This window comes from Octopus sinensis, linkage group LG3 (assembly GCF_006345805.1).
Source record: "Octopus sinensis linkage group LG3, ASM634580v1, whole genome shotgun sequence".
NCBI lineage: Eukaryota > Metazoa > Mollusca > Cephalopoda > Octopoda > Octopodidae > Octopus > Octopus sinensis.
Genome location: NC_042999.1, coordinates 62,551,523 through 62,578,666, shown reverse-complemented (window position 1 = coordinate 62,578,666; position 27,144 = coordinate 62,551,523). Strand labels below are relative to the sequence as shown.

The following is a 27,144-nucleotide window of genomic DNA, read 5'->3' as shown; positions in this document are numbered from 1 at the left end:
TGGAAGACCTGCCACATGTGTTACCCCTGGAAATGTGGTATTCTACATCAAGAATTCATTTCCCAGGGTCAGACCGTCAAATGAGAGTCCTACTGTGGTGTTTTGAAGCATTAGAAGGAGGACATTTGCCAAAACCAACCAGATTTGGGGAGCGCGATGAATTAGATTCTTCAAGACAACAATGCACCCTGTCACTGAGCTCTCCTTCTTTGTGTTTCTTGCCAAAAACATAGTATCGTTTCCACACCTACCCTATTTGCCAGATATAGCACCTGTTGACTTCCATCTCTACCCCAAGATGAAAATGCTTCTCAAAGGTGGCCGTTTTAACATCATTGTCAAGATCAAGAGCAAACTTGATTCCAAATGTGACAGAACTTTGGGACTGGTGTACAGCTGTGGAAGGCAACTATTTCGAAGAAGATGATGTTAAAACTTAGGCAAATAAGTTATTTTTTATTAAACATAACAAGTCCTGGAACTTTTGATACCACCTTGTATTACATTAAAGATAAACATCTAAAATAGCAGCTTTCACTTTAAATTCTTTTCCTCTTCCCTACATACATAATTTTGATAAAATTGTAAGTATTTTGACTCTCTTCATTGAACCAATTCCTCTTAACTATAAAAACAAGTAGAATGTTTATGAAACTTAGTTTAAAAATTTTATGCTTTTATAATGACAAAATGTTGTGGAAGGAGTGTCACAACTGGTAGGATTGCTTAGTTGCTTTCTGCAGAGAGTATGGTGCTATTTGGCTCATCAGAAAGTGAATTTCCAGTATGCACTGAATGGATTCACTGCCAAGTGTTGCAAGGCAGGGATGATGAGAATTAAGTGCTGTGAGGTTGGAGACATTGGTTCTCTTAAGAAATCTTCTTAGTGTGCTCTGCATGTTAGTGAAACATTACTGAGACAAGTGGAGAAGTTTAAGTATCTCAGAGACATGTTCATGTATGATGGGAAACAAGAAGCTGAATTGTATGTTAAAAGGGCAGGTGCTGGCACCTGCAATTTTAGCATCCAGCATTCAGTCCTCAGAAGAGGAGAGGTTGATAAAACAAGCCAAGCTAATTCTCTTCAAATCTATTTTCCTGCTTCTTTTTCACCTATGGTCATGCATGTTGTTATCAGAATTGCAAATGCAAGTAGCCAAAATGGGGTTCCTCTGAAGGATCTCTGGAGTAACACTACTCAATAGGGATGTAGCTCAGGGATCAAGGTGTCTTTCCAGGTTGCGTCATTACTTCCTCACATTGAGAAGTTATGGCTTCAGTATTATAGGCATGCGATTGGAATGTTGCCGGAAAGACTTGCAAGACAGATTCATCAAGCCAAGCCAACAGGCAGGAAACCTAAGGGTAGATCAAGAACTAAGTGGTTGGTCAATATCCATAATCTTAGTTGGTCATATTTGGGAATCCAGCTAGAAAGTTGTTTCTCATAGGAGCTTAAGGAGAAAGTGCCAGAGGAGAAGGAATAGTGAGCAGAGAAGATGGATTAATGTTTACTTTTTTTGTACTCTGTTACTTGTTTCAAGTCATTTGACAGCGGCCATGCTGGAGCACCACTTTTAGTCGAGCAAATCGCCCCCAGGACTTGTTCTTTGTAAGCCTAGTACTTATTCTCTCTGTATCTTATTGCCGAACCGCTAAGTTAAGGGGATGTAAACACACCAGCATTGGTTGTCAAGCAATGTTGGGGGGACAAACACAGACACACAAACATATATACACACATACACATATATCTATTTTTATATACAATGGGCTTCTTTCAGTTTCCGTCTACCAAATCTATTCACAAGGCTTTGGTTGGCCCGAGGCTATAGTAGAAGACACTTGCTCAAGGTGCTATGCAGTGGGATTGAACCCAGAACCATGTGTTTGGTAAGCAAGCTACTTACCACCACCAGAACCATGTAGATAGTAAGCAAGCTACTTAACACACAGCTACCAATTATGCAAAAAAGTTTTGACACAGAAGAATAAAACCCAATAACAGCAACAAAAAGAAAAAAAAAACTTCTTCATATACAAAGTTTTAAAGGAACTCTACATGCTTATATAGTTAAGAGGGATTAACATGATGAAGTGAGCCAAAGAATTATTTTAAATTAATCAAAATTACACTCGAAGTAAAGAGAAAAATAATTGAAAGTGTAAGCAGCTCAGTTTTTTTTACATAGATGCATGTCTTTTAATATAATAATTATGCAGCATCAGTGTGACAAGGCTGCCCTTTAAATTATAATTACAGTCTATTTGGCCCAAGGCACTGCAAAGTAGGATCATACCTGAGACTTCATGATTGCAAAACAAGCATCTGAATCATTCAATAATGCCTGTATTGACCAGGTCAACATGGGTTGTTCTATAAGTCATTTGACTGACTAGAAATAGAAGCTAAATCATACCTTACAATCTTAAACACAGATGTATACACAGGATAATGGAATTTTAGATTTATCTTGGAAGAAGGTAGAATGATCATGACCGGAATACCACTGATCATAGATCTGGTCAATCAAGGCTGCTTGGGGTTGAAGAGCAACGATAACCAAATAGTCATATTCAGATCGTAGTTTAGAAAATATTTACATTGAAAGAGTTTTAGATCTAAGCTTATAGATGGTGTGTGTGGTCTGTGAAGAAAGAGGAATTATGTAAAAACTGAACCCTTACACTGATGATTCAATGCTGCTGATGCTACCCATACTGCCATCAGTAGAATCACGGCTGCTCTGTTTAGCTAATCGACTTCTCATTTCAAGCCCGCCACCAACTTCCTCGCTGCGTATAACAGAACCCTTCTTTTTGTTTGTTTCTGTAAAAAAAACAAGTGGAAACATTCGTCAGCTGAGATCACATTATACATATACACACACACACATATACACACATACATACACACGCACACACACACACACACATATATATATACATACATACATATATATATATATACATACATATATATATATTTACATTTATATATATATATACCTACATATATATATACATACATTTATATATATATATATATACACATGCATATATATATATATATACACATACATACATACATACATACATACATACATACATACATACATACATACATATACACACACACATACATACATACTAATGTACATATAAAATGAATTAGTTAAAACAGATTATGAAAGTGGCATACACTATTTAATATTACACAAAAAAGGATATTATGTAACAGTTACACTTAATGCTGCAAGTAAATTATGATTTAAATATAGAACTAGACTGAAAAAAAAAAGTTGCACAAAAATAAAATTCTAATGATAATTTAACATGTGAAATAAGTTCTTTAGGTAAAACAACAGCTGAAATAGCAGTAGTTCTATTTGATTTGGTCAACAAGAAATGGTGAAATATTTTTAAAATGATGAACAACTGAAAGAGTTTTCATTATTATGAATGACAAGAAATCCAACAGTTAACACTAACTGAAGCTTTATTATAATGTTTTACCATAGAAACTTTTGTTATAAAGGATGTGTTGATCCTTCTTTGTATTATAAACAACTCTTGATAGAGTGTCTTCTTTCATTTAAGTATGTTTTTTTTTTGTTTTGTTTTTTTTAAACTACCAGCCTATTGATGTTCAAGCTAAATATAAAGCACATCAAATTCATCAGCCTGCAAGGTTACGAGAGCTGTCCATCGGCTGCTGATGAATAAATGATTTATAAAAAGGCTGTTTTCATTATAGACATCAAAAAGACATCAATTATCTTTTTAACTGGAAATCTTTCTCAGTGCCAGTCAGAACCGAAGTGAAGCCTGATGTGAGTCAGGTAAATTGAAGCAGAGTTATGTGCCTTCTTTAAGTGCACAATGCATTGGCTCTCATTAGGTATGAACTCCTGATCATGTGGTTTGCATCAGGCATTGTTTAATAAATTTATTGAACTGATTCAATTTTTGTCATCTGAGAAGGGATAACATTTCCAGCCAAGCTGGTACCGGCTATAATCAGATATTTCCATGAATGGTTGTTTTAAATATTGGATACTATTCCTTTTAAATAATGGATACTATTCCTTTAGAACAGTGTGAGGCACATGGCTTAGAGGTTAGGGGTGTTGGACTCATGACTGTAAGATTATGGTTTCGATTATTGGACCAGGCGACATGTGTTCTTGAGCAAAACACTTCATTTCCAGTCCATTTAGCTATCAAAAATGAGTAATCCTGTTGAGGTGGGGAATTTATAAGCCATGGAAACCAGTGCTTATGAGTCAGCATGATTCTAGAAGGTGACTTTTTTTTACTCTGGAACAGTATTCAACCATTAAACAAAGAATTAAGAATATCATATTATTCTTTGGCTGAGTAAATAACATATGAGATAACTGTAAATTAGATACATGTCAGAGATATTACATTTAATCAGTAAAACTAAGTTACTTTTCATATTAAAAGTTTGTATTAACAATTAATAATTTTCCAGTACAGAGTAGTATGTGGGTAAAAATGTTTTAAAACTATTTCCTATCTTTTAAATGATGTCAAATAATTATAACTTAATGAATTAAAAAGAAACAATAGAATGAAAATAAGGTAAAAATACAACTTGCTCAAGATGAAATTCATAGTAATAATGGCAACATTTTATTTAAAAAACTAATCTTAGTGTACTGACCTTTAGAGCAAGTCATACAGGAAGGTATAAATTTCATCCCATGTTATGACATAAATTAGTACTTGGTCATGCTTTCAATTCAGAAAGTCAAAACCATATTTATGATCTATTTTATTTTCAACAAAATTCATTGTGAGATAGTCTTACTTTGTATGGTATAAAGTACATAATGATTTTTTCCAATTTTATATAGATTAGGAAAGAAAGATTTATTTAATATAGAAAGTAATGGCAAATCTTGGTCTGAGCCAGTTAGGCAGGGAATAAGCTGATTGCACATAGCTCACATTGTTAGGTAGGTAAAGCCTTTAGCAGAAAAGAATAAGATCAGGGTTGAGTATAATCCCAGTTGTGAGGTGTAATAATGTGATTCCATGCCTGTGATCAGTTTCAATGCAGTGAATTTATTCAATTATGTCAAATGATCAGAGACTATCAAACTGACATTAATTTCTAAATTAAACACACAGTTTACACATTTTAAATGAAGCAGTCATTTATTTAAGTACAGAGAATTCTAAAATAAACCAAAATGACAAAATAATTTTTAAGAGACAGTTCCAGATGGATTTAAAGCAACATATGTTAAAAATTCGATACACCAACATCTTATTAAAAAGCCATAAAAGAAAACATGATTACAATGGTGTGGGATAATAATAATAACATTATAAATTTGACTTGCACTCAATGACAAAGATGAAAAAAAAAATAACAAGGAAAATGTAAAAGATAATGAATAAAGATGGAAAATGAGTAAATAAATAAGTGCTATCTAATGAGAAAGAGAAACAGAGGAGAGAAAGAGAGAAAAAGAAAGAGAGAGAAAGAATGAAAGAGGTAGAGAGGGAGAGATAGACAGACAGAAAAAGAGAAAATGAAGCTTCACCCAATCTGAGTTTTAGACGACAAAGATATATGTTATTCTAATAAAATGCAAATTTTTTCAGGGTGTTTTAATTTGAGCAGAGTAGAATTCGTATGGAGAGCTGGACTAAATAGTAAACAATATCTATAACATTTTTAAGTTCAAATTCCAACAGGATCAAATATAATAACTATCAGTAATATACTAATTCAGGTTAATTAGTTGTATGCATTTTTTTTACAGAAATATCACTGTTAAATCAAAAGCAAGCTCTTATTGTACAATAATTATTCCAGCTAATTGAATGAATGATGTAAATGAAATACTTTCCTAATTGCTGTTGATCTAAGTTTCTAAGAAATATATACATATAAGTTCAGCAAAGGTGGCTGAAGATTGCTCGACATTTTAAAACTGATGTAATGCTTACAGTGTTTAATAAAATGAAGTAGCATGAAACGATTGTACCACATTACCTCGGATATACTTGTTGCTTATTTTGATTATATATATATGAAATGTTATGTAATATATAATGTAACTTAACAATTTGAAATTACTCTCTTTAATAAGTGTTCTTAAAAGGAGTAACCATCAAAACTCTATGTTCATTCTCTCCAAAACTCTAAATTTTGTGTCTATATAAGTAACAAATATTTTATGCTTTTATTAATATATGTTTCAGGTAAACAACTTAAAAACAACAACCACTTGGTTTTATATTTTTTTATATGGCATATCTAATGTGGCAAATTAGTTAAATATCTAAAATTCTAAAACTATTTGATCTCTGTAAAAATGGAAAAAGATATGTAAAAATAAAAAATCTTCATCATTAAATACAGTAACTTAATACATATTCTGAAATTGAATTTAATTGAAACAAATTTGTATAACATTTTACACTCTAAACATATCTGTTAACTCTCAAAATCATTGATAGAGCCACAGTAGTACTATATACCAAAGATAGACAGATTTAGCCAATGTGTGTGTGTGTATAATTTAACACCAGTTTAGCCTTGATTAAACAGATTTATGATCAAAGGTATTCCAGCTATGACTATTCCCTCTTTATGAGGAGGTGCTGATAAGTTCCTGGCTGGCTTTGGGTGAAAGAAAATACAGGAGGATCAGTTAATTATGATTTTATTCAACATATTCACCTCTCAAATTCACACACTTATTACAGTGGTCCTTCAGTTTTTATAAGCCTAGTAAAAAAACTGAGAATGTTGGGCTTCCAACCAGGCCTTCTACCATACCCTCAAAGCCAGGAACTTTTCAGCACCTCCTCATTTATACACAACTACATTAATCAATGTATCCCTTTTTAAGAGTGTAATTTAAGGAAGATTTGGTTACTGGTTCTAATAGGTTAATTGGCAACATACTGCTGACCCCTCAAAACAGGGACATTGTGTTTCATTTCTGTGCAGACACACATAAGTGTATGCACGCACATTTGCATAAATATGTATACACACATGTACATACAAATACACAATTTAAATATATACATACTAATATGTATATGTATGTATGCTTGTGCATCTGCCTGTGTACAATCTATTTAAAGAAAAGCCTTGAAACTTATTCAAAATTAAAGTTTAGTTGTTGTTTAGTGTCAAGTTAAGTCTCACTTAGCAAATCTATCTATTATCAAAAGCATTCCATCTATGACCACCCCATCTTTTTGTATACACAAGACTACATTCCTAATGTGTTTTTCCTTTTTAAGATGGTAAGTGTAATTTGAAGGAGATCTGACTGTTATTTCTGGCAAGATAAAAGACTCTGTACAGGCTTCCTTATTTGCTCTTGGTTTTTATATTTAGTGTTGCCTACACCACTTCCCTAAACTAATTGTAAGCATAATACATTATTTTTTTAGTCAACTCAAATACATACATATAGTCTATTTCTATTTGTTGCAAGCTTCTTAAAATATCCCTCAAAGTAACTCTCTCTTTCCTAACAACTATCAACTGTTGTATTTCACATTCATACAGTCAGTTAAGTATGCCTCTACTGACACTGTATTGCCATTTATGTACTCAATCCTCACCTACTTAATGACTATTTTCACATGGAAGCATGAATTAGATGAGTATCTGAGATTTGTCTTTCTTAAGCTTGCTACACAGCATCAGATACTTTTTTTTTGCTTAGATGATAAAGATGGAGATGATGATGATGATGATGACAATAATAATGATAGACAAAGTAACAATACAGGTTAAATATTCATATTTTACTTATATAACTATTGTGATTAATTTTTTTTTGAGGATTATCTATATAGCATTATGACTTTAAACTTATAATTCAAGGCTAAGTTTAGAAAATTGGTTCACTTTTTTAAAATCTTATTTCAAGATAAATTTTTTTTTGTTTTTTGGGCACATAACAAACACCATCCGAGCGTGGCCATTCGCCAGCCTCGTCTGGCACCTGTGTCGGTGGCACATAAGAAAACACCATCTGAGCGTGGCCGTCTGCCAGCCTCGTCTGGCACCTGTGTCGGTGGCACATAAAAAACACCATCCGAGCGTGGCCGTCTGCCAGCCTCATCTGGCACCTGTGTCAGTGGCACATAAAAAACACCATCTGAGCGTGGCCGTCTGCCAGCCTCGTCTGGCACCTGTGTCGGTGGCACATAAAATCACCCACTACACTCTCGGAGTGGTTGGCGTTAGGAAGGGCATCCAGCTGTAGAAACACTGCCAGATCTGACTGGCCTGGTGCAGCCTTCGGGCTTGCCAGACCCCAGTTGAACCGTCCAACCCATGCTAGCATGGAAAGCGGACGTTAAACGATGATGATGATGATGATTGTCACAGGTTAAATGAACCTTCAAGGTCTAATGCTTACTTATACAGAAGCAAAAAATGATACTTAATATTGAAGTGCAAATGTTAGTTATATATGTTTTAGGTTTAATCCAAGCCATTCAAGTGTTTGTGTTTGTGCCACAAGAGTTAAACTCAGACATATCCGAAACAATAGTCAAAAATTTTAATTATCTTTTTAATAATGGTAAAGAACCTGTCTCTAATTTCACAATATAGTAAACATATTGTATTAAACCAAATGTAAATTATGAGCTTAGACTTACCAAGACAATAGAAATTTTAATGTGATTTTATTATTAATGTAAATAATTACAATAATAATATTCTATACAGTATTATATGAATATGTAAAAAGGTGTATTACCAAATTAACAATAGTTGAATACCTAAAGATAGTAAAACATTTTGCCTAACAGGTTTTATGGTTGGATAAAAGGAAAGTACTGCATACTTTAAACATAAGAAAATTATCGTAACTTATTTATTACTTAAAGCAAAAATATTGTATTAAAGAATTAGTTATGATATTAATGGCAATTTGACTAAAGAGAATAAATTGAGCTTATTTAGGAATTAGAAACATTCCTTTATTTAATGTTGCATTTCATACTAAAAAGAGTGAAAATAGGAAATGAATGAAATTCTTAAATTGAATGACATGGTCTAGTGTAATTGTTTGAAACATTCATGAAGCTCAAATTTTCTATCCTACATTTCATTGTGAAATACTTAAAATTATTATTCTAGTAATTTGTATATTTAGTTGTTTGTTTGTTTAACATCACTTGGATGGGAATCAAGGCAAAATTTTAGTCAGATCCTCTTCCTGTCATCAACCCATACTTAGTTTGCAAATAAGGGATTTCTTTATCTCACATTCTGTCTAGAGTATTAATTTCAAGAGAACCTAATAAGTTATAAATAAGGATTTTTCTAAATGATTCAGTCATTTAAAAATAATTTTGACTTTACTTTTTATTCATTCCTTTTGACTGTTCAGATAAAGAATTCAATGGGTATATTGGCTTTAATCCTGTGGTAAAATGAAAAAAATTATGAATAAATAATTAGGTATGCTAGTTTGCTCTGTGGAATATTTTGGATAGAATCCTCTATTCTGTGATGAAGAGTTCTTTCTGAAATGCTAGATATTTTCTCTTCTGATGGTAAACTAATATAACTCGATGTTTGATTTTATTGTTTTGACTATAATTGACCAACTAATGTCCTCTAATTCTAATTATATATTTGATCATAAACTTATGAGACTACTTTAGTTTCTTGTGTTGGGTAACACATGCATAGACACACTAACCCAACTCTTTGAAGACTACTTCTGAACAAAACCCAGCTCAAATTTGAATCACCCTTGAATCAATTTGTCTTAATAACAACAAAATATGTTAATGGTGATAAATTGGAGGAAATTAATAAAATAAGAGAAAATAATGTGATGATAAAATAATGTTTTATAATTAAGGTTCTCAGCATCAGTTAACTAAATATTTTAAGCAGGTTTCCTAACCATTTATAAACATAAGTAACTGTTTTTAATAAGTATTATTATTTTCCCAGAGCTCAACAGAGTAAAATGATACTTCACCTAATATGATCAATGAGTGGCAAAAATGTTATCATGACACTTGGAAAAGGGGGCCTATAAACGCTTGCACGCACGCTGCTCCATACTTACAGTTGTGATGAGTAGGCAAAGAACAACCAATGGAGTTAGTGATGTTACAACATCGAATCACTGGTGACGAACCACTTGACAATAGCTGAAAACAATCACTTTGCTGCTGCATTTGGTAAGATCTATATAGATATTTCGAGCCATCAAACCGACCAAAATGGTCATCACGACGAGGTAGCAGAGATGTAGGAGTAGGAAGATAAGGATTTGCTGATAACCAGCTGGACAAGAAACCCAGGGTAGATTGAAGTAAAAAGAGTAGCACTAGTAGCAGTGAATGCAAATATTGGTAGAAGTAGTAGCAGATATAGGTCATGATATAGCTGCTATAGGGGAGTACAATATGACTGAATGAAGGAGACCAAAAAAAGAATATAAAAGATTGTTCAAGTTAACTCTTTGTAGTTTAAGCTTATCTTCTCCATGTCAAATGTTTTTTGTTATAAAATACAGTTTGTAGTTGAGTCATATATTCAAATCTCAACTAATAGATGAAACTTAAATGAGACATCAATAAAAGCAATTTTTTAAGGAAGAGAAATATAGGTAATTCTAGATTATTACTACAACTTATTCTATCACCTTTGAAAGGCCAAATTAAACTCATAAAAGCAAGGTGCATATCTAAATTGTGTGTGACATCAATTTTGGCACACTACAACTCCTGCTCCAATAAAAAAAAAGTCATAGAAATTATTTGGACGACAGCTTATAGATGTTAACTTTGAAACATCTTATCAAAAACTTTGCTGATTTCAGTCTGTGACCAAAAAAAGAGTAGAAACTTAACTAAATCCAGTGACTTAGGTATGAAAGCTTAGCTCTGAGCTCTGTATATTTTACATTTTCAGAGACATAAAACAAACACACCAGTATAGTTTTGAAGCCTGTTTATCATTATAAAGAAGATATGAAAACACTGAATATTATAAACTGCAGTTCCCTAACACTCTGTGTTAGGAAATCATTTCAAATGATATAAATGATAAAGATTCATTATCAATGAAAATGCCTTTGCTAATATGATAGATTGCTAGCCACTACACATTCTTAATTTTCTCTCCCTGTTTCTTTCTGTAGAAGAGCATAGGCTCAAAAGGTTAAAGACTTTTTCACTTCCTGAGTGTTAAACTAATACATCTGTTTGTTGTCTACATCACCTGTCTTCGTCCTTTGTTTTTTTTTTTGTGAATTCTCCCTATATATATATATTTATGTAGGATGACAAGTTTTCAAGGTAAATATATCACTAATTTTAATTTGTAGAGAAGAAATGGAGAAGAACTTTAATTGAAATATTGATATATTTTTTGTTAATAATAAGTAATGCAGTGAACATGATCAAATTTTGGTCTATGACTTCAAGCCAATTGTGTAAGACAGTAGCAGCATAAGTGGTCCCAAGTCTTTAGTTGAAATCTTCAGGATGCATCATTTTGGTGGATTGGAGGGAAGGAATGGAAAGAAGAGGTTAGGTTAGAGAAAGAGAATAAGGAAACTAAGAGCTATTTGAGGAATGGCAAAAGTGGCAGCAACAGTAAGAGTGGCAATGACAGCAGAAGTAAGAGTGACAGCAAATGCTAGAATTCTAGCAAGCAACAGGCAGGCTGGTTGGCTGGCTGGTTGGCTGGCTAGCTGGCTGGTTGCTCTGCTGAAGCAAAACTCTGGGAAGGCAGTGTTGCAAAGAAAGCATCATAGAGATTGGAAAAATCAGTCTATGTGCATTTATATGTAGATAAATTTGCAAATAGAAAAAAAAAAAAAAGAAGTCTAAAACTAGATTGAAAACTTTTGGGTCTGCTTTACCAGATATAACTGCAAACCTTTTTACTTTATTACAACCATTTCTCTGCTACTAACACATCTTTATTTGTTTAGAGAAGAATTTATATAAAGTATCTAATTTTAATGTTTGCACACTGAGAAAGGACAGTGTAGTTTTTATTAAGATAGGTAGTCTGTTAATCTAGAAAAAGTTGAATATTAAAATCCTTGGTTACAATAAGCAAAATGTCTATTGAATATATACTAATGTTTTAAATTTGAATTAATAAAACAGAATTAAAAATAGAAAAACATTATTTCACAATATTTGATACAGTGCTAACTATAAAAGGAAAAAGGATAGAAAATAGAAAAAACTTTTGGAAGCTACATTAGAATTTAATTCAGCATATTCTAAAATGACAAGCAAATCTTTTCCTTGCCTTTTTCCAAAGGAATAGACTAAGTCCAATAATGAGTTTATTCAAGAGTTAGACAGTATTCAAGCCTATAAGTATACAATTTCAACTAATCAGCAACTTACTTTTTCAATTTAATATTCTACATTAGTTTTAAATATTGAATTTTATATAATTTTTGTAACTATTTCTTTCTAATTTCTTTGACGGTTGCATTTAATGTACACTTTATCAGTTTTAATTTCAAATTAATAAGGCTACAAAAAAAAGAAAAAAAGAATTAAGGTAGAATTGAATTGCTCCTGTAGTTTGTTGCATCATAAGTGACATAAAGTTAGAAATATTTTGAGACTTATTTATAATAAAAAGTAATTCAAAAGTTCATCTTGCAACAACATGGGATCATGCTCAATGCTACTGCATGACACCTTCAGCAAGAGCTTTCTACCATAGCTTCAGGTTGACCAATTTAGGTAATGAAAACTGTATAGAAGCATATCAGAGGGAATATTTGTTTTGGGGTTGTGGAATTAATTTGTCATACAGTTTAACCTAAGCCTTTAGCAAAGTTCACTTTGTTGTGAGAATTTAGGCCAGCTCTGAGGATAATTTGTTATCTTTTTCCCTGGCTCAGGTCATAGACACTGCCCTTCTTCCTCTGATCAATTCATTAAAAGGAAAACAATAATTAAAAAGAAAATTAGTTCTAATTATAGTATATACTCACACTAGTGTACTTGCATTTCAGATTCTTGTTACTTTTATTTCCAAAAACAGTAACTTAACAGTAACAGCAAGTTGCCTTATATTCAACCATAGAAATCTAATCTTGAACTAAATACTCAAAATGTTAATGTAAAAGAAATGATTTTCAGAGTTTATAGTTTAAAAAATGCTTTCTTTATGTTTCCTTTCCTGGGAATGTTACAAACCCCTTTTTTTATGTTTCAGAAAATAAAATTCAGATATTGCACTCTCATCCCTTAAGTTGGATATTTTAATGCTCAAACATACTTCTATTCCAGAATCAAAACCAGTGCAAGAACTGGAATTAGTTTTGCTTCCTTTCAAGCAGACCCTGGTGAGTTGATAGCAACTTGGTAGAGAGTGAAAGGATGGATTCTGCATGCATTAACAATAAAAAAATAAAGAGTTACTATGAATCATCAGGAAATGCTCTTTCTTGGACAGTTTGATTACTTCTCCTTGATCTAGTTCCTTCTACTATTAAGATTATAAATAAAATGGAGAAGATCCAATACTCTTATAGTATATTTGAAGAGTCAGTTAATCAGATTAAAATGGAGTCACTCATAATATTTCCTTTGTAAAGGGATTAACCTTCTTTCAGTAATCAGTGAAGAGAATAAAACCCTCCCCATGCTTGCAAAATACTCCATCTTTATAATATCTCAATACCTCAAGTATGAGGACAATAAGAAATATGGAAAGATCACAGATAATATTTAGAAATAATTCTCTAACTGAAAATTTTGAGTATTGTTTTACTAAAACACTTCTTGACTCACATATTCAGTTGTAGCTTTAGTTCTAAGTAGGTATTAAGAAAAATGAATTCAGAGTAAGCTTTAAGCTTTGCTATTTAGGATGAATCTAAATTTGAAGCTGTCATTTAGAATTTTATAATCTATTTTAACTCTATTTGAACACTATTAGTTGAATTAACAGCTTTGTAGCTTTCACCATGCTTTATTTCAAAACAACAGACCTTTCAGGATAAAACAGTAGAAATATCAAAGATCATGCAATCAAAAAGTTTTTGTTAGACAACCAAATGTTGAAGAAAGAGATAATGTTTTCAAACAGGATGGGGAGAAATTGAGACAAGTACCTAATCAGTAATTACAAGGGTAATTATATATATATATATATATATATATATATATATATATATATATATATATATATATATATATGTTGTAGTCATCAACTCAATTTTCAGCAGTTTTCCTGTATCAGGCTCATCAGCTTTTTGGATGACCACCTAGCTCTGACTTTGAAATTTTTTCATAACGAATATAGCAAGGAATTTGGTCAAAGTCATTGAGAGTGGTTCTGCCCTTATGCATTAAACTGAAATGGATTTTCAACCCACTAGTAGATGAGCAAATCTTTGAACATACAGGAAAGCTCAGATGAGGCTCAGATGGGACCACATGCATATGAACATCTTGATTTAGTCTCCTGATGTGATCTTTCATGTGTGGCAAGGCTGGTATTTGAAATATTAATATAATATTCATAACACACATGTACATCATCATCGTAATCAATTAATGTTCAGTTTCTATGCTGGCATGGGCTGGGCAGCTTGACAGGAGCTGGCAAAGTAGAGAACAGCGCTAGGCTCCATTGCCTGTTTTGGCATAGTCTCTACAGCTGAATGCCCTTCCTAATGCCAATCACTTTACAGAGTGCTTTTTATGTAACTCTGTGGTTAAGAAGCTTGCTTTCAAGCCATCTAGTTTTGGGTTCAGTCCTACTGTGCTGCACATTGAGCAAGTGTCTTCTACAATAGCCCTGGGCAGACCAATGTCTTGCAATCATAGCCCTGGGCTGACCAATGCCTTGCGAGTGAAAGGTAAAAGACAAAAAGATAAGATACATAAGTAAGATTGAAACACCGTTCCATTATGCTCACTTCTCAATTTCTCAGATTGTCTTCAGATAGTATTTCAAAGAAGAAATTGTTTCAAGAAATGGTAATAGATTTATTGCTGATGTTAAATGTCAGCCAATCAGAGCAAAACCCTGAGGAATGACCATATTGAAACGGTAACCAACCTTAAAATATATTACTCCATAGCAAGTATTCAATATTCCTTATTTTATTTCTGCCACACATTTTCAAATTAGTACATTGTGTATAAGCATGCACACATGCACAGATAAATGCATATTAAGGTATATGTATGTATGTATGCATGTGTTGTGTGAATATGCGAATATATATATATATATATATATATACATACATACACATATATATTTGGTGTGTGTGTGAAAATGAAAAAAAAAACAGAATCCATGGAAACCAATGGTTAGTGGTGGATTGCTGCAATGGCAAGAATTGTATTTGCTGGCATAAAAGTAAAATGGTTTGAACAGGGATTTCTTTGCCCTTGTTGAAATTGATGCTGTTGCTATGTCAATCATTGGGTATGACACCTTCCTGGTACTGCTTGGTTGACCATGCAAATGATCAGCCTGTAATTAACTGCTTCTCCAGACATTTTATGCATCTCAGCAGCAAGATCTGATGGACCTAGTGCTTTCATATCCTTAATTGCTATCATATGGCTGGTAACTTAAATGGCCAGTCCCCCCATTTAGGTTTACTTTGAGAAGAACCTTTTTCTTACATGCATTCTCTTCATTTAACAGTTTTCTATAATAGCACCGCACCGTGACCGACCAGCTATCAGATGTTGCTACACATCGCTGGTCACAATGCACTTCGCATTGTTTTAGCCTTCAAATGACACCACCCCACTGGCTAAGCGAGCAGGTCAACAGAAGAAAGAGTGAGAGAAAGTTGTGGTGAAAGAGTACAGCAGGGATCGCCACCACCCTCTGCTGGAGCCTCGTGGAGCTTTTAGGTGTTTATGCTCAATAAACACTCACAACGCCCGGTCTGGGAATCGAAACCGTGATCCTACGACCGCGAGTCCACTGCCCTAACCACTGGGCCATTGCGCCTCCACTTCTATAATAGCACTTCTAGAAATCCTTCTTTTCAACGTTTGTAAAAGAAAGAGTTCCATTATTATTCTGTGCATACTTTTCCCTCTTGATGTCTTGATCTTTTCTAGTACCTCTGCCTTCCAATTCAAAACACCTCACATCATAGAACATTGACAAACTTCTTATTTTCTGCTTCTCTCTTAGCTAAGAACATCTGTTGTCTAGCTTCTCTTCTAGCTCTTGGTATAATTCTCTGCTGGTCCCTTTCTTCCAATTTTACCAATCCTGTCTCATTGCTTTTTTGTTCTGTCTAACTCATTGTTCCACAACCATGTTACCATTGTTCCTGTTGAGACTTTACACCAACAGCAGATTTGGTCCAACCCTCAGCATATTGTCTTATAGGAACTCTTAATTGTCTTTTACATTATGAATTTCCATCTACTATTCTTCTTATCAAATGCTTCAACAAGAACTTCTCCAAATTTCTGACTATTCAATGGATATTTAAGCTTCCATATCTTCATTCTCTAAACTGTTTTGTATCTCTCAGTCAGTCTGGCTATTATTCTGGAATTACTAATAACTCACCTATGATAGGTGGTACATTCTTCACTAAGGAAAGATTTAGCATTCATTACCATCAAAATATTTTTCACATTATGTAAAATTAGCTTTAAGTTTTAACATCCTACCAATTCAGAAGTGCATATTTCAATATTCTTTTTTCTTCAAGTTAGAAATAATGTGATTATTGCTTCTGCAAGCTTATAATTTAGCTCACTTATTTGCTTACGCACATACACACACTCTCTTTCACTCATATACACACACATGTATATACAGTTATGTACATATACATACATACATATATATATATATATACATATATATATACATATATATATATACAATATATATATATATATATATACATATATATATATATATATATATACATATTATATATATATATATATACATATATATATATATACATATATGTATATATACATATATATATATATATACATATATATATATATACATATATATATATATACATATATATATATATACATATATATTATATATATATATATATATATATATATATATATATACATATATATAATATATATATATATATATATATATATATATATATATAATATACATATATATATATATATATATATCATATAAATACCCACATACACATATGTACACTCAAACACATATTCTCTAATACTTATATAACTACATTTTAGAACTTTTTCATTTAAAATTGCTAAATTAATTATACTGGGAAACTTAAAAAATTATATTACAAATTATAATTATTTCTTTTATAGTCCAGAAAATTGTTTGAAATGCAGGACCCTTCAAGCTTTATTAAGAGTGAATGATTAGGTGAAGTGATAAAAAAAATAAAGGAGAAAAACATTAAAGAAGTAAAACTTCTAAAACATGCAAAAGGAAAAGACGAAAATATTCCTGAGTGAAGCTATTTGTGAATGTCAGATTAGAAATCTAGACATCGCTTTGGTAACTGCCTATAGAAGTTTTGTTAATTCCTGTTATACAGGAAAACCTAAGAAGAATGAAGTTTATAACTGACAATTTTGGCACTAGTTTATTTATCAATGAAGTAAATAAAATATTAAATTAGTTTTTTTAATAATTATACTGATGGGAATTTGGCACTAGTTTATTTATCAATGAAGTAAATAAAATATTAAATTAGTTTTTTTTAAGAATTATACTAATGGGAATAAATCTTAAAAAGGAATGTGATTTCATGATGAGTACTAACTGTTAGGAGTAAAATTTAATGGTTATTCACATTAAAAAATGTCTCACTTTCTAAGAAGCTATTTCTATCTCAATTGAAGAAAGTTTACAACTACAGTCTGAATAAGATATGTACAATTGTGTGCTGGTTCTAGCACTTTGCTGAACAAACTATGTTCAGCAAACAGTTATTCATTGGAGACAACAAAATGTTTTAAGAGTTAAAATTCCTATTAAGCTCTTCTGTATTTTCATAGAAGGTTGTTAATGATAAAAGGAATACTTTTTTGGTGTATATAAGCTAAAGTGAAGTTTTAAAGAGCCTTGAGTAAGATATTGCAATAACAGGATAAGAAAAGAAAAACTATCTAAGGGTTCCACTGAACATTTCAGCATGAGCAGTGAAGCAAAAATATTTTCACATCATATTAATGTTCAGGCCTTAGCTACAAATTTCACCAATATGATAATAGTATTTTTATTTTTGATCCTTACAGTGGATAACATTAACTATTTGCTTATTAAATTTTAAGAAAACAGTAATAGAAAACTTATTAGACAGTTAATTTTCTTCTTTTTATGTTCTTTCAAATAGAAAAATTTACTCACTATTTTTGTTGTTAAGAATAAATAGTATAGGTGTTATTAGAATCATGCAGATGCAATGCTAATGGTAACAATGTACCCATTGAGAAAGAATCATGCTGGCAATGCAAAAGCAAGCAGTGTGAGGGAACAGGGTTACTGGATTGGGACAATGGAGAATGGGAGGAATTTTGTGTCATCGTAACCTACCTGCTAGCTGCACAGCACTACTACTTCGTCGGGAAAGCCCAACAAATGCTGCTACCTTGTGACCGAGGCTTGGCCGTCGTTTCCTACCTTCTATGACACTGGAAGATACAGCAGAATCCGAAATGCTTCCATCATTCCGTTCAAAGCTTGAACTTTCGGAACTTGGGCTTCGAATAATCTGCCTCTTCGGAATTGTTGTTCGACTTTCCATCTTAGATGTGAATTCGCTAAAAGCAGGAATTAATTATACAAAGTATTAGACTAAGTGAATGGATATGAAAATGTTACTTAAATATAGAAATTAACAAATGAAAAAAAAATTCAGTTAATTCCTTATTAGAAATGAAAGTAGAATTATTTTGATAAAATAGTAAAACGTACACTTAGTTGAATATAATAAACAACAGTAGATATGAAAATTTAAAATAATAATTTCTGCAAATATAAATAAAATCCATGCAATTGTTTGATGGTCTCTGAGCTACACCGTTAATTATAGCCAAGTTTAAAGTGAATGTATTTTCACTCAATTTAATACCATATCCTCATAAAGTTTCATTTTCTTTAATTATTGTTAGAAACAATCATTATTAATTTACAAAAGTAAGCAACAAAAAAAAAGAGAAAGGAAAGAAAAAGAAAAAATAAATAACTAAAATACCTCTAATTAGGATATTTTTGCTGTCCCAACAGTTCTACCTATTATCAGCTCCCTAAGAATTCAAATTACTCTTTGTACCATGTAGCAGATTTTAGTAAGCTCCCCTAATTTGTAGTCTAAGTTTCATAATCATTAATTATTAGAGCAAGTAGTTTTATAAATGAATGGCACAACATGTAAAAAATTTTTGTACTTTAATTCTAATTAATTATATACATATGTATTATTCTTTTATTGGTTTCAGTCATTTGACTGTGGCCATGCTGGAGCACCACTTTTAGTCGAACAAATCGACCCAAGACTTATTCTTTGTAAAGCCTAGTACTTATTCTATTGATCTCTTTTGCCGAACTGCTAAGTTACAGCGATGTAAACACACCAACATCAGTTGTCGAGTGGTGGTGAGGGACAAACACAGACACACAAACATATATACATACATATATACAACAGGCTTCTTTCAGTTTCTGTCTACCAAATCCATTGACAAGGCTTTGGTCGGCCTGAGAAGACACTTGCCCAAGGTGCTACACAGTGGGATTGAACCTTGAACCATGTGGTTGGGAAGTAAGCTCATATATATATATATATATATATATATATATATAATATATATATAATCAAAATAAGCAACAAGGATATCCAAGGTAGAGTAGTACAATTGTTTCATGCTACTTCATTTTATTAAACACTGTAAGTATTACATCAGTTTTAAAATGTCGAGCAATCTTCAGCCACATAAAGAATTTTCCAATTAAACGGACAATATATATATATAACAAAGTAAAGTTGGGAGTTACTGCACAAGTAAAAATATAAGGAAAAGAATCTGAAGAAGCAGGTGTTTTTTTTTCTTGTATATATAAGTGCAGGAGTGGCTGTGTGATAAGTAGCTTGCTTACCAACTACATGGTTCTGGGTTCAGTCCCACTGCATGGCACCTTGGGAAAGTGTCTTCTACTATAGCCTTGGGCTGACCAAAGCCTTGTGAGTGGATTTCGGTAGACGGAAACTGAAAGAAGCCCGTCGTATATATGTATATACATATATATATGTATGTGCGTGTATATGTTTGTGTGTCTGGGTTCATCCCCTCAACATCACTTGACAACTGATGCTGGTGTGTTTACATCCCCATAACTTAGTGGTTTGGCAAAAGAGACCGATAAAATAAGTACTAGGCTTACAAAGAATAAGTCCCGGGGTCAATTTGCTTGACTAAAGGCGGTGCTCCAGCATGGCCACAGTCAAATGACTGAAACAAGTAAAAGAGTATATATATATATATATATATATATATATACATACACATACACATACACATATTTAAACATTCAGTATGGTGATGTTTGTAATTGTTCCAGCCAGTGGTTGGAACAAATAAAAGTGTAATGTTATTATTAAGCACTTACATTGCTTTATCCCCAACCAGAGTTGACAGTGTTACTAAATGGCCTTTGTTACTCCAAACTTAATGAATATTGCTCCTTCCTACATGCACGGACTTCCCACCATGCTCACTTTGTATTATTCCTCCTGATCAACTCTATACTAAACCCACTTCCCACTGCTCTTCTTCAGAAATCCCTTAGAGTCAATGTTTCTCTACTCCCCAGCCACTAGTCACCAAAAATTCAAACTTAACAGTATCCATGCTAACATCATCCAAATGTATTTATGCTCCAGCTATGAATGTTTTCACCTAAAAAACAAAATGCAACTGCAATTATTAATTCCACCTAACATAACTGAAAGATTGAATGCAGAGAACGGAAGGCATTTCAGTTAAGTAAACTGATATACATAGTAATGCTCGCATCAGAATTTGAAGTGTTATTTCATTGACCAATAGTTCCCTATTTTAAACACTTACCTAAATTTCCTATGAGGTCGTTCAGATTGTGTTGATCGCATACTGATGGTGCTGACTTTTGACACCTCCGACATATCACTAGTTTCTGAAGCATCACTGGGCAGATTGTCATCAGACACATCAGGACTGAATTCTGCATTATAGAAAGATACAAAAATACAAAGTAGAATTTTGCTTTTCAAAATGACTTGATAGGTAACAAAGGCTACCACATTAGCAAACAACATCACTGCTTATGGTTATACTGTATTACAAATGCACTTTTCTAATGACACAATAACTTTATAAACAACACATAAAAAGCTAAGATGCAGTAGAGAACAATAACTGTAGGAAAAAATCTCAGATAAAATAGATTAGATTCAAGAAGATTAAGTTTAATAGATGAATTACTGTAGTTTTATAACCAACATATCTTCCATGATGAAGGTCCTAAATGGAATGTTTGTCTTTATTTGATCTCGTAGCTAGTGAACATACACCTGTTTAGTGTCTGTTTTGAAACCTAACAGTTTATTCACACCTAAACATAATAATTTGACTATTTAGGTATGTCTAACAGAGAAGGTTATGCAAACATAACTATATATATTTTCTTCCTGCACACACTGCTTTTATTTGTAAAATGATAACCAACATCATTACCGATATCTCAGCTGGATAATATCTTTTTATTTATTTTGTTAAGTTCTAAAAGGCTTACCATTTAGAATTAGCTATAAAACCTCCTTAATTGTTTATGTTTAGCCTCAGGTCAATGCTGATCAAATAGACCTATGATGAAAAGCATTCCAATCATGATGATCCTGTCTGTTTCAATATTGGAGTTTATATTATTCAATATATTCTCCTTTTTCAAGACAGCAGTGTGTTATGTGAGGTAGATTTGGCTGCTATTTCATGCAGGTCAAGTGATCATGTAGGGGTTTTCTTGTGCACTGGTCTTCGTACCCTAATCTGTAATGGTTGAAATTGCCCTATTTTTTGCCAACAGTTATTCAAAAATAAAATCTAATTCTCAGATGATTTATTAAAAGTACTTTTACCATTCACTTTAGCTTTATTATTATTAGCTAGTTCTAAAATACTTTACAATATACTGGACACAGGTTGTATATTGTTAAGCAGCTGGAAAATATGTTTTCCTGGGGTTAAAATGTAGTAACATGGTTCTTTATGGAGCAGCCATGTTATAGTGGCAAAAAACCATTACCATTTATCATTATTATTATTATTAGTTTATTTGTAATTGTTCTTTTGTCACAGATTCTGAGATCTCTCCTGTGATTCTCTGTCCCATGTAACTCTTCTTGTCCTACCTGAAGAGGTCACAGAATGTGTGATGAAAAATCTCTGACAAATAAACTAATAATAGTTTCAAATTTTGGCACAAAGCCACTAATTTTAGGGGAGGGCAAGTTGAATACAATGCCCCAGCGTTCCATTGATATTTATTTTAACAACCCCACAAGGATGAAAGGTAAAGTTGACCTTGGTGGAATTTGAACTCAGAACATGAAGATGAATGACATGCTGCCAAGCATTTTGTCTGGCATGCTAACGATTCTGCCAAATTAAGCTAAAGTGAAGATCAAATAATTACAGTTCTATATTTAAGAGATGAGGAATTATGTACATTATTTACATTTGATGGGTATATCAGTCAAAACGTGTTAACAACAAACAAGATGAGGGCAAATATCTGTTAAATGTAAATAATGTATCAAATAAATACTTTGACCCTTCTTATTTAGAAAGCTGTTTTAAATACAAAAACAATCAGGTCTCACCTTTTCTTCTCCTAGATCTGTGTCCTCTTTCTAAATCTCGGCCACGGCTATGATAACCATGAATGTCGTAACGATCATGTCTGTAATCTCCATCCCGCAACCGACTACGATGATGATGATGTGCAATTTCACTATCTGAAGATGGAGCACCGTGATTGGCAGTTCCATGCCTATGTTGAGCATTTATTTTCATTTTTAGTTTCATTTGTCTAGCACGTTCCTCTAAATCTTGTGTTACTAAAAATAAATGAAAGAAATATAACTAAGAAACATACTAGATTTTATACATTTAAAAGCTTCAAAAATCTAAAAAAAAAAATCAACAAATTTTAATTTCTTTAAAAACATTTGCTACAATATTGCTATTTAAAAAATTTTTATTGTTATACAAACGATGGAATGACAAAATTTTAGGTAACATGAAATTACTATTACACTGATAGGTAAAAACCAAAAGAGGTTTTACATATCTATAGCTGGTAGATCAAATCATGAAAGTAGGGGAAGGAGAGAGGGAGAGAGAGAAAGAGAGAGAGGTGGGTGGGTGGGCAGAAAGTATATGAGAAAAGGTTAGTTTGGAGAGGATACAAATTTAATTTCTGCAAGGAAAAATGATACTGAAGAGACAATGTGGATTACATAGCTGAAGCTTGAGACATTTAGATTATAAATTATGTAATTTAGAGAGAGTTTATTGATGGTTTTGATGGTAAAATGTGACAGGAAGCATTTGATCCAAGAGATAAAGGAATCACTTTACTAAAAGGTTCTTGTACAAGACATGGTTGAAATCTTTACTATCATCAAGGGCAATGATATTGCATTGTCACACATCTCAAGAAGGAAAGCTACAGGTGTGGAATGTCAAATAGTAACCTTCTGGCAGATGCACCTCTACAAAAGCCATATTAGTGATCAACAATGAGGAAAGGCATTGGTTGCTTACGACTATTTCTATTGATTAAGAGATTTGAGAGGCTGTCGCCGTCGTCGTCATCATCGTCTTCATCATCATCATCATCATCATCATCATCATCATCGTCGTCGTCGTTTAACGTCCGCTTTCCATGCTAGCATGGGTCGGACGATTTGACTAAGGTCTGGCAAACCAGATGGCTGCACCAGACTCCAATCTTGATCTGGCAGAGTTTCTACAGCTGGATGCCCTTCCTAACACCAACCACTCCGAGAATGTAGTGGGTATTTTTACGTGCCACCGGCACGAGGGCCAATCAGGCGGTACTGGCAATGGCCACACTCAAATGGTGCTTTTTATGTGCCACCTGCACAGGAGCCAGTCCAGCGGCACTGGCAATGACCTCGCTTGAATGTTTTTTCATGTACCACCAGCACAAGTGCCAGTAAGCCTACACAGGTAATGATCATGCTTGGATGGTGTTTTTTATGTGTCATCGGCACGGAGGCCAGCTTGTTGCTCTGGCAACAATCATGCTCATGTGTTTCTAAAAGTTGGGATGGGTATCTGTAGAAAGAGAAAGTTTTGAGGAGCTTCATGAAAATAAGGGCCAGCTAAGAAATGCACTATATGAAGCTGATAGCAGGCACATGGTAAGGTTTAGTTATTTTGTTGGGCTGAACGATTGCAAAATGTCTACTTGATAACCTGTACACATTATATTGAGAGTGATAGGGGTTGAAGAAATATGTTTGAGAGAGGTTTTATTATGCTGAATTGAAAGCAAATTATGTAGCAAATGTGATGGATTTATCTGCATGCATACTAAATAATCCTCTAACTCAAATACAAGGTTAGAAAGCATGCAGTTAGTTGTATGATGCTCAGTAAAAGAGCTTGCAAGTGAACAATGCCATTCACTATGATTGAGAGAGAATACGAAAAAAAGCTTAAGAAACTATAAACATTGTATATTCAAAATATAACTTGTGTTATGTACTCACCTCGATCTCTACTGGCAATCTGTGCTTCAATTGGTATTGAAGGTAACTGTCGTTTCTTTGGAGAGGGTGTACTTGAAGGTGTGCCTCCAGCAGACCGTGATGTGGTAGGTAGCACTCGTATAGGGGACATACCACGATTTTGTCTATGGAGCAAGTTAGAGCCATTTATTATTGCAAAATGTAATTTATGCAATAGGAAATAAAAGATCTCCATATTAAGGTTTTAAAATGTATTTTAGAGAAATGAAAAATAATCAAATGTCTAATTAAGAAGTTAATAAAGAAATGATAAGTGATCATTAAATTAGCAGTAAATTTTTATATTGAGATAAGCTATTAACTAGAACTGCAAAACAAAACTATTTTTTTTTACATATCTAAAGTTATAAAATAAAGAAATAGTTCTATCTAGATTTTTATCATTTAGAAAAGTTTGAAATATTTTTAAAAGAGTTTAGCTCAGCAATGGAAGTCATATATGTATAGATATTAACTTATCAAGGTAAGATATATTTAAAAGCTTATCCATTTGTTTTTTATGTGTTGCCACAAACAAACCTGGAACTATGGGGAGATAATGACCTTGACAATGTCTCAGGCACTTGGTGACGGGCTGGAGATCGAGTAGTCCGAGAGGATCCATGATTCATATCTTCAACCGGTGACCGAGATCTCTGTCGTGTTCCTTTCTCAGGAACAACAAGGGATCCCCCTTCAGGATGGCTATGTTTGCGGTGATCATCAAGTTCATCTCTGGCAATAACTATATAAATATAACGATGAAAAATCAGTTATATTCAGGTGGTATAGTCAAAGTAATTAGCAGAAGTTGATTAATTTAAGACACATGGGTGAATTTGAAGGAAATTACAATTAAATGCACAAATAATCCATGCAAGCATGCACAAATAATACAATAACAGCTTGATAGAACAACAAACACTACAATGAAATAAAACAAATACAATTTTCAGTTCTCTAATTGGTTTGGCTCTTTTAAGAACAAAATAAATGTATTGATAAATATTCGTTGCTGAAGGAAAACATTATAAATAATAACAATAATTTTTGTTTTATATTTCCGTCAGTACCCCCAAAATCTTAAAAAAGAAAAATAAAGTTAAACAGTAACAAACTTTCTGGGAGCAAAGACTGGCCAGTTCGTATTCTTCAGACCTAATTTAAAGTAAAAGTTATAAGTATTTATTTTATTGAATTAAATATTTCTCTACAAGTTCTTTAATTTTTCCATTTGATCTACTTTTATCCATGAAAGGGGACAAACATATAGCTGATTTCTTGAAAAAATCCCATACTTTTATTGTTCCGTGCAAGTTAGTCAGAATGAAATACTTATAAACACTAAAACTTGATGTTGCTTATAAACACTAAAACTTGATGTTGATGGGTATAATGAGTACTGTAAAGTTAATAAAAATGGGTAAGTTTGTGTTTTGTAAAGAGAAAAGAATTTTAATTCTTTTTGGAGAATGAGAAAAGGGAATCTTTATAAAGAAGTAATATAGTTGAGGGGAATTATGAATGATGACAGGGAGGAGGAGAAAAGAAAAATATATATCGAGAGAGGTGGTTGAAACTGGGGAATGATGAGAGAGGTAGGAAGAGATGATGCATGAAATGGATGAGAGATCAACATCTAGTCATAAGAGGCATATAAAATGAGGCATGATAAAAATAGTAAAATATGAAAGGAAAGTTAGATCAGACAAAGTAGAGATAAAATGAAAGTGCCAAAGTAAGAAAACTTTAAAATTAAGATGTAAAGGTGAAAATGAGATACTAAAGAAAAGAACAAGAGAAAAAAATGGGAGTAAGAGGGTGATATTAAAGAGAAGACAAATGAGTTTATTGATTCTGACAGGTGAAGAAAAGTAAAGAGTACAGGTGAAAAGATTTTTCCTGTGTAGGTAGATTAATATTAATAAAATAAGATGATATCACAAACTGAACTGTGGTTGTTGAATTAGTCTGACAAATTGACAAAATGAAGAGCTGGTTCACTGGCTTAGAGAGCTCCCAAGCAATGTTCATGACTTCAAGATGTTCACTGAAATGATAATTTACACTGCACTCCATTTAAATGGAGTTAACGTTAGATTTACATGCTAAATTGCTAACAGATGCAGTTTATGGAGGTGCAGTCAGGATGGTGATTAACATAGAATTGGGATTCTTAGGCTGAATATAAAGGTAGTGCTAGAAGGTAGAGAGAAAAATATGACATCTAGAGTGAAGTAAGGTTGCAGAAGTGGAAGATTCTAATGGTAGGTTGTATAACAATTTTGAAAGATATGAA

At 32.7% G+C, this 27,144-nt stretch overlaps 1 protein-coding gene across 8 annotated transcripts in view; it reads right to left on the bottom strand.

The window, feature by feature from the left end:
- The window catches only part of LOC115209232 (regulating synaptic membrane exocytosis protein 2), a 238,561-nt gene that overhangs the window by 8,611 nt on the left and 202,806 nt on the right, over positions 1 to 27,144 (bottom strand). For 6 of the 8 annotated variants that reach the window (XM_029777506.2, XM_036501023.1, XM_036501021.1 and 3 more), the window contains 6 exons: positions 25,386 to 25,590; positions 24,828 to 24,970; positions 22,908 to 23,144; positions 21,118 to 21,250; positions 18,584 to 18,810; positions 2,689 to 2,830 (listed from right to left, as the gene is read on the bottom strand). In XM_029777506.2, the coding sequence (XP_029633366.2) occupies positions 2,689 to 2,830; positions 18,584 to 18,810; positions 21,118 to 21,250; positions 22,908 to 23,144; positions 24,828 to 24,970; positions 25,386 to 25,590 (1,087 nt within the window). The remainder of the gene's footprint in view (positions 1 to 2,688; positions 2,831 to 18,583; positions 18,811 to 21,117; positions 21,251 to 22,907; positions 23,145 to 24,827; positions 24,971 to 25,385; positions 25,591 to 27,144) is intronic. The other 2 variants (XM_036501020.1, XM_036501018.1) reach the window with 2 other exon arrangements.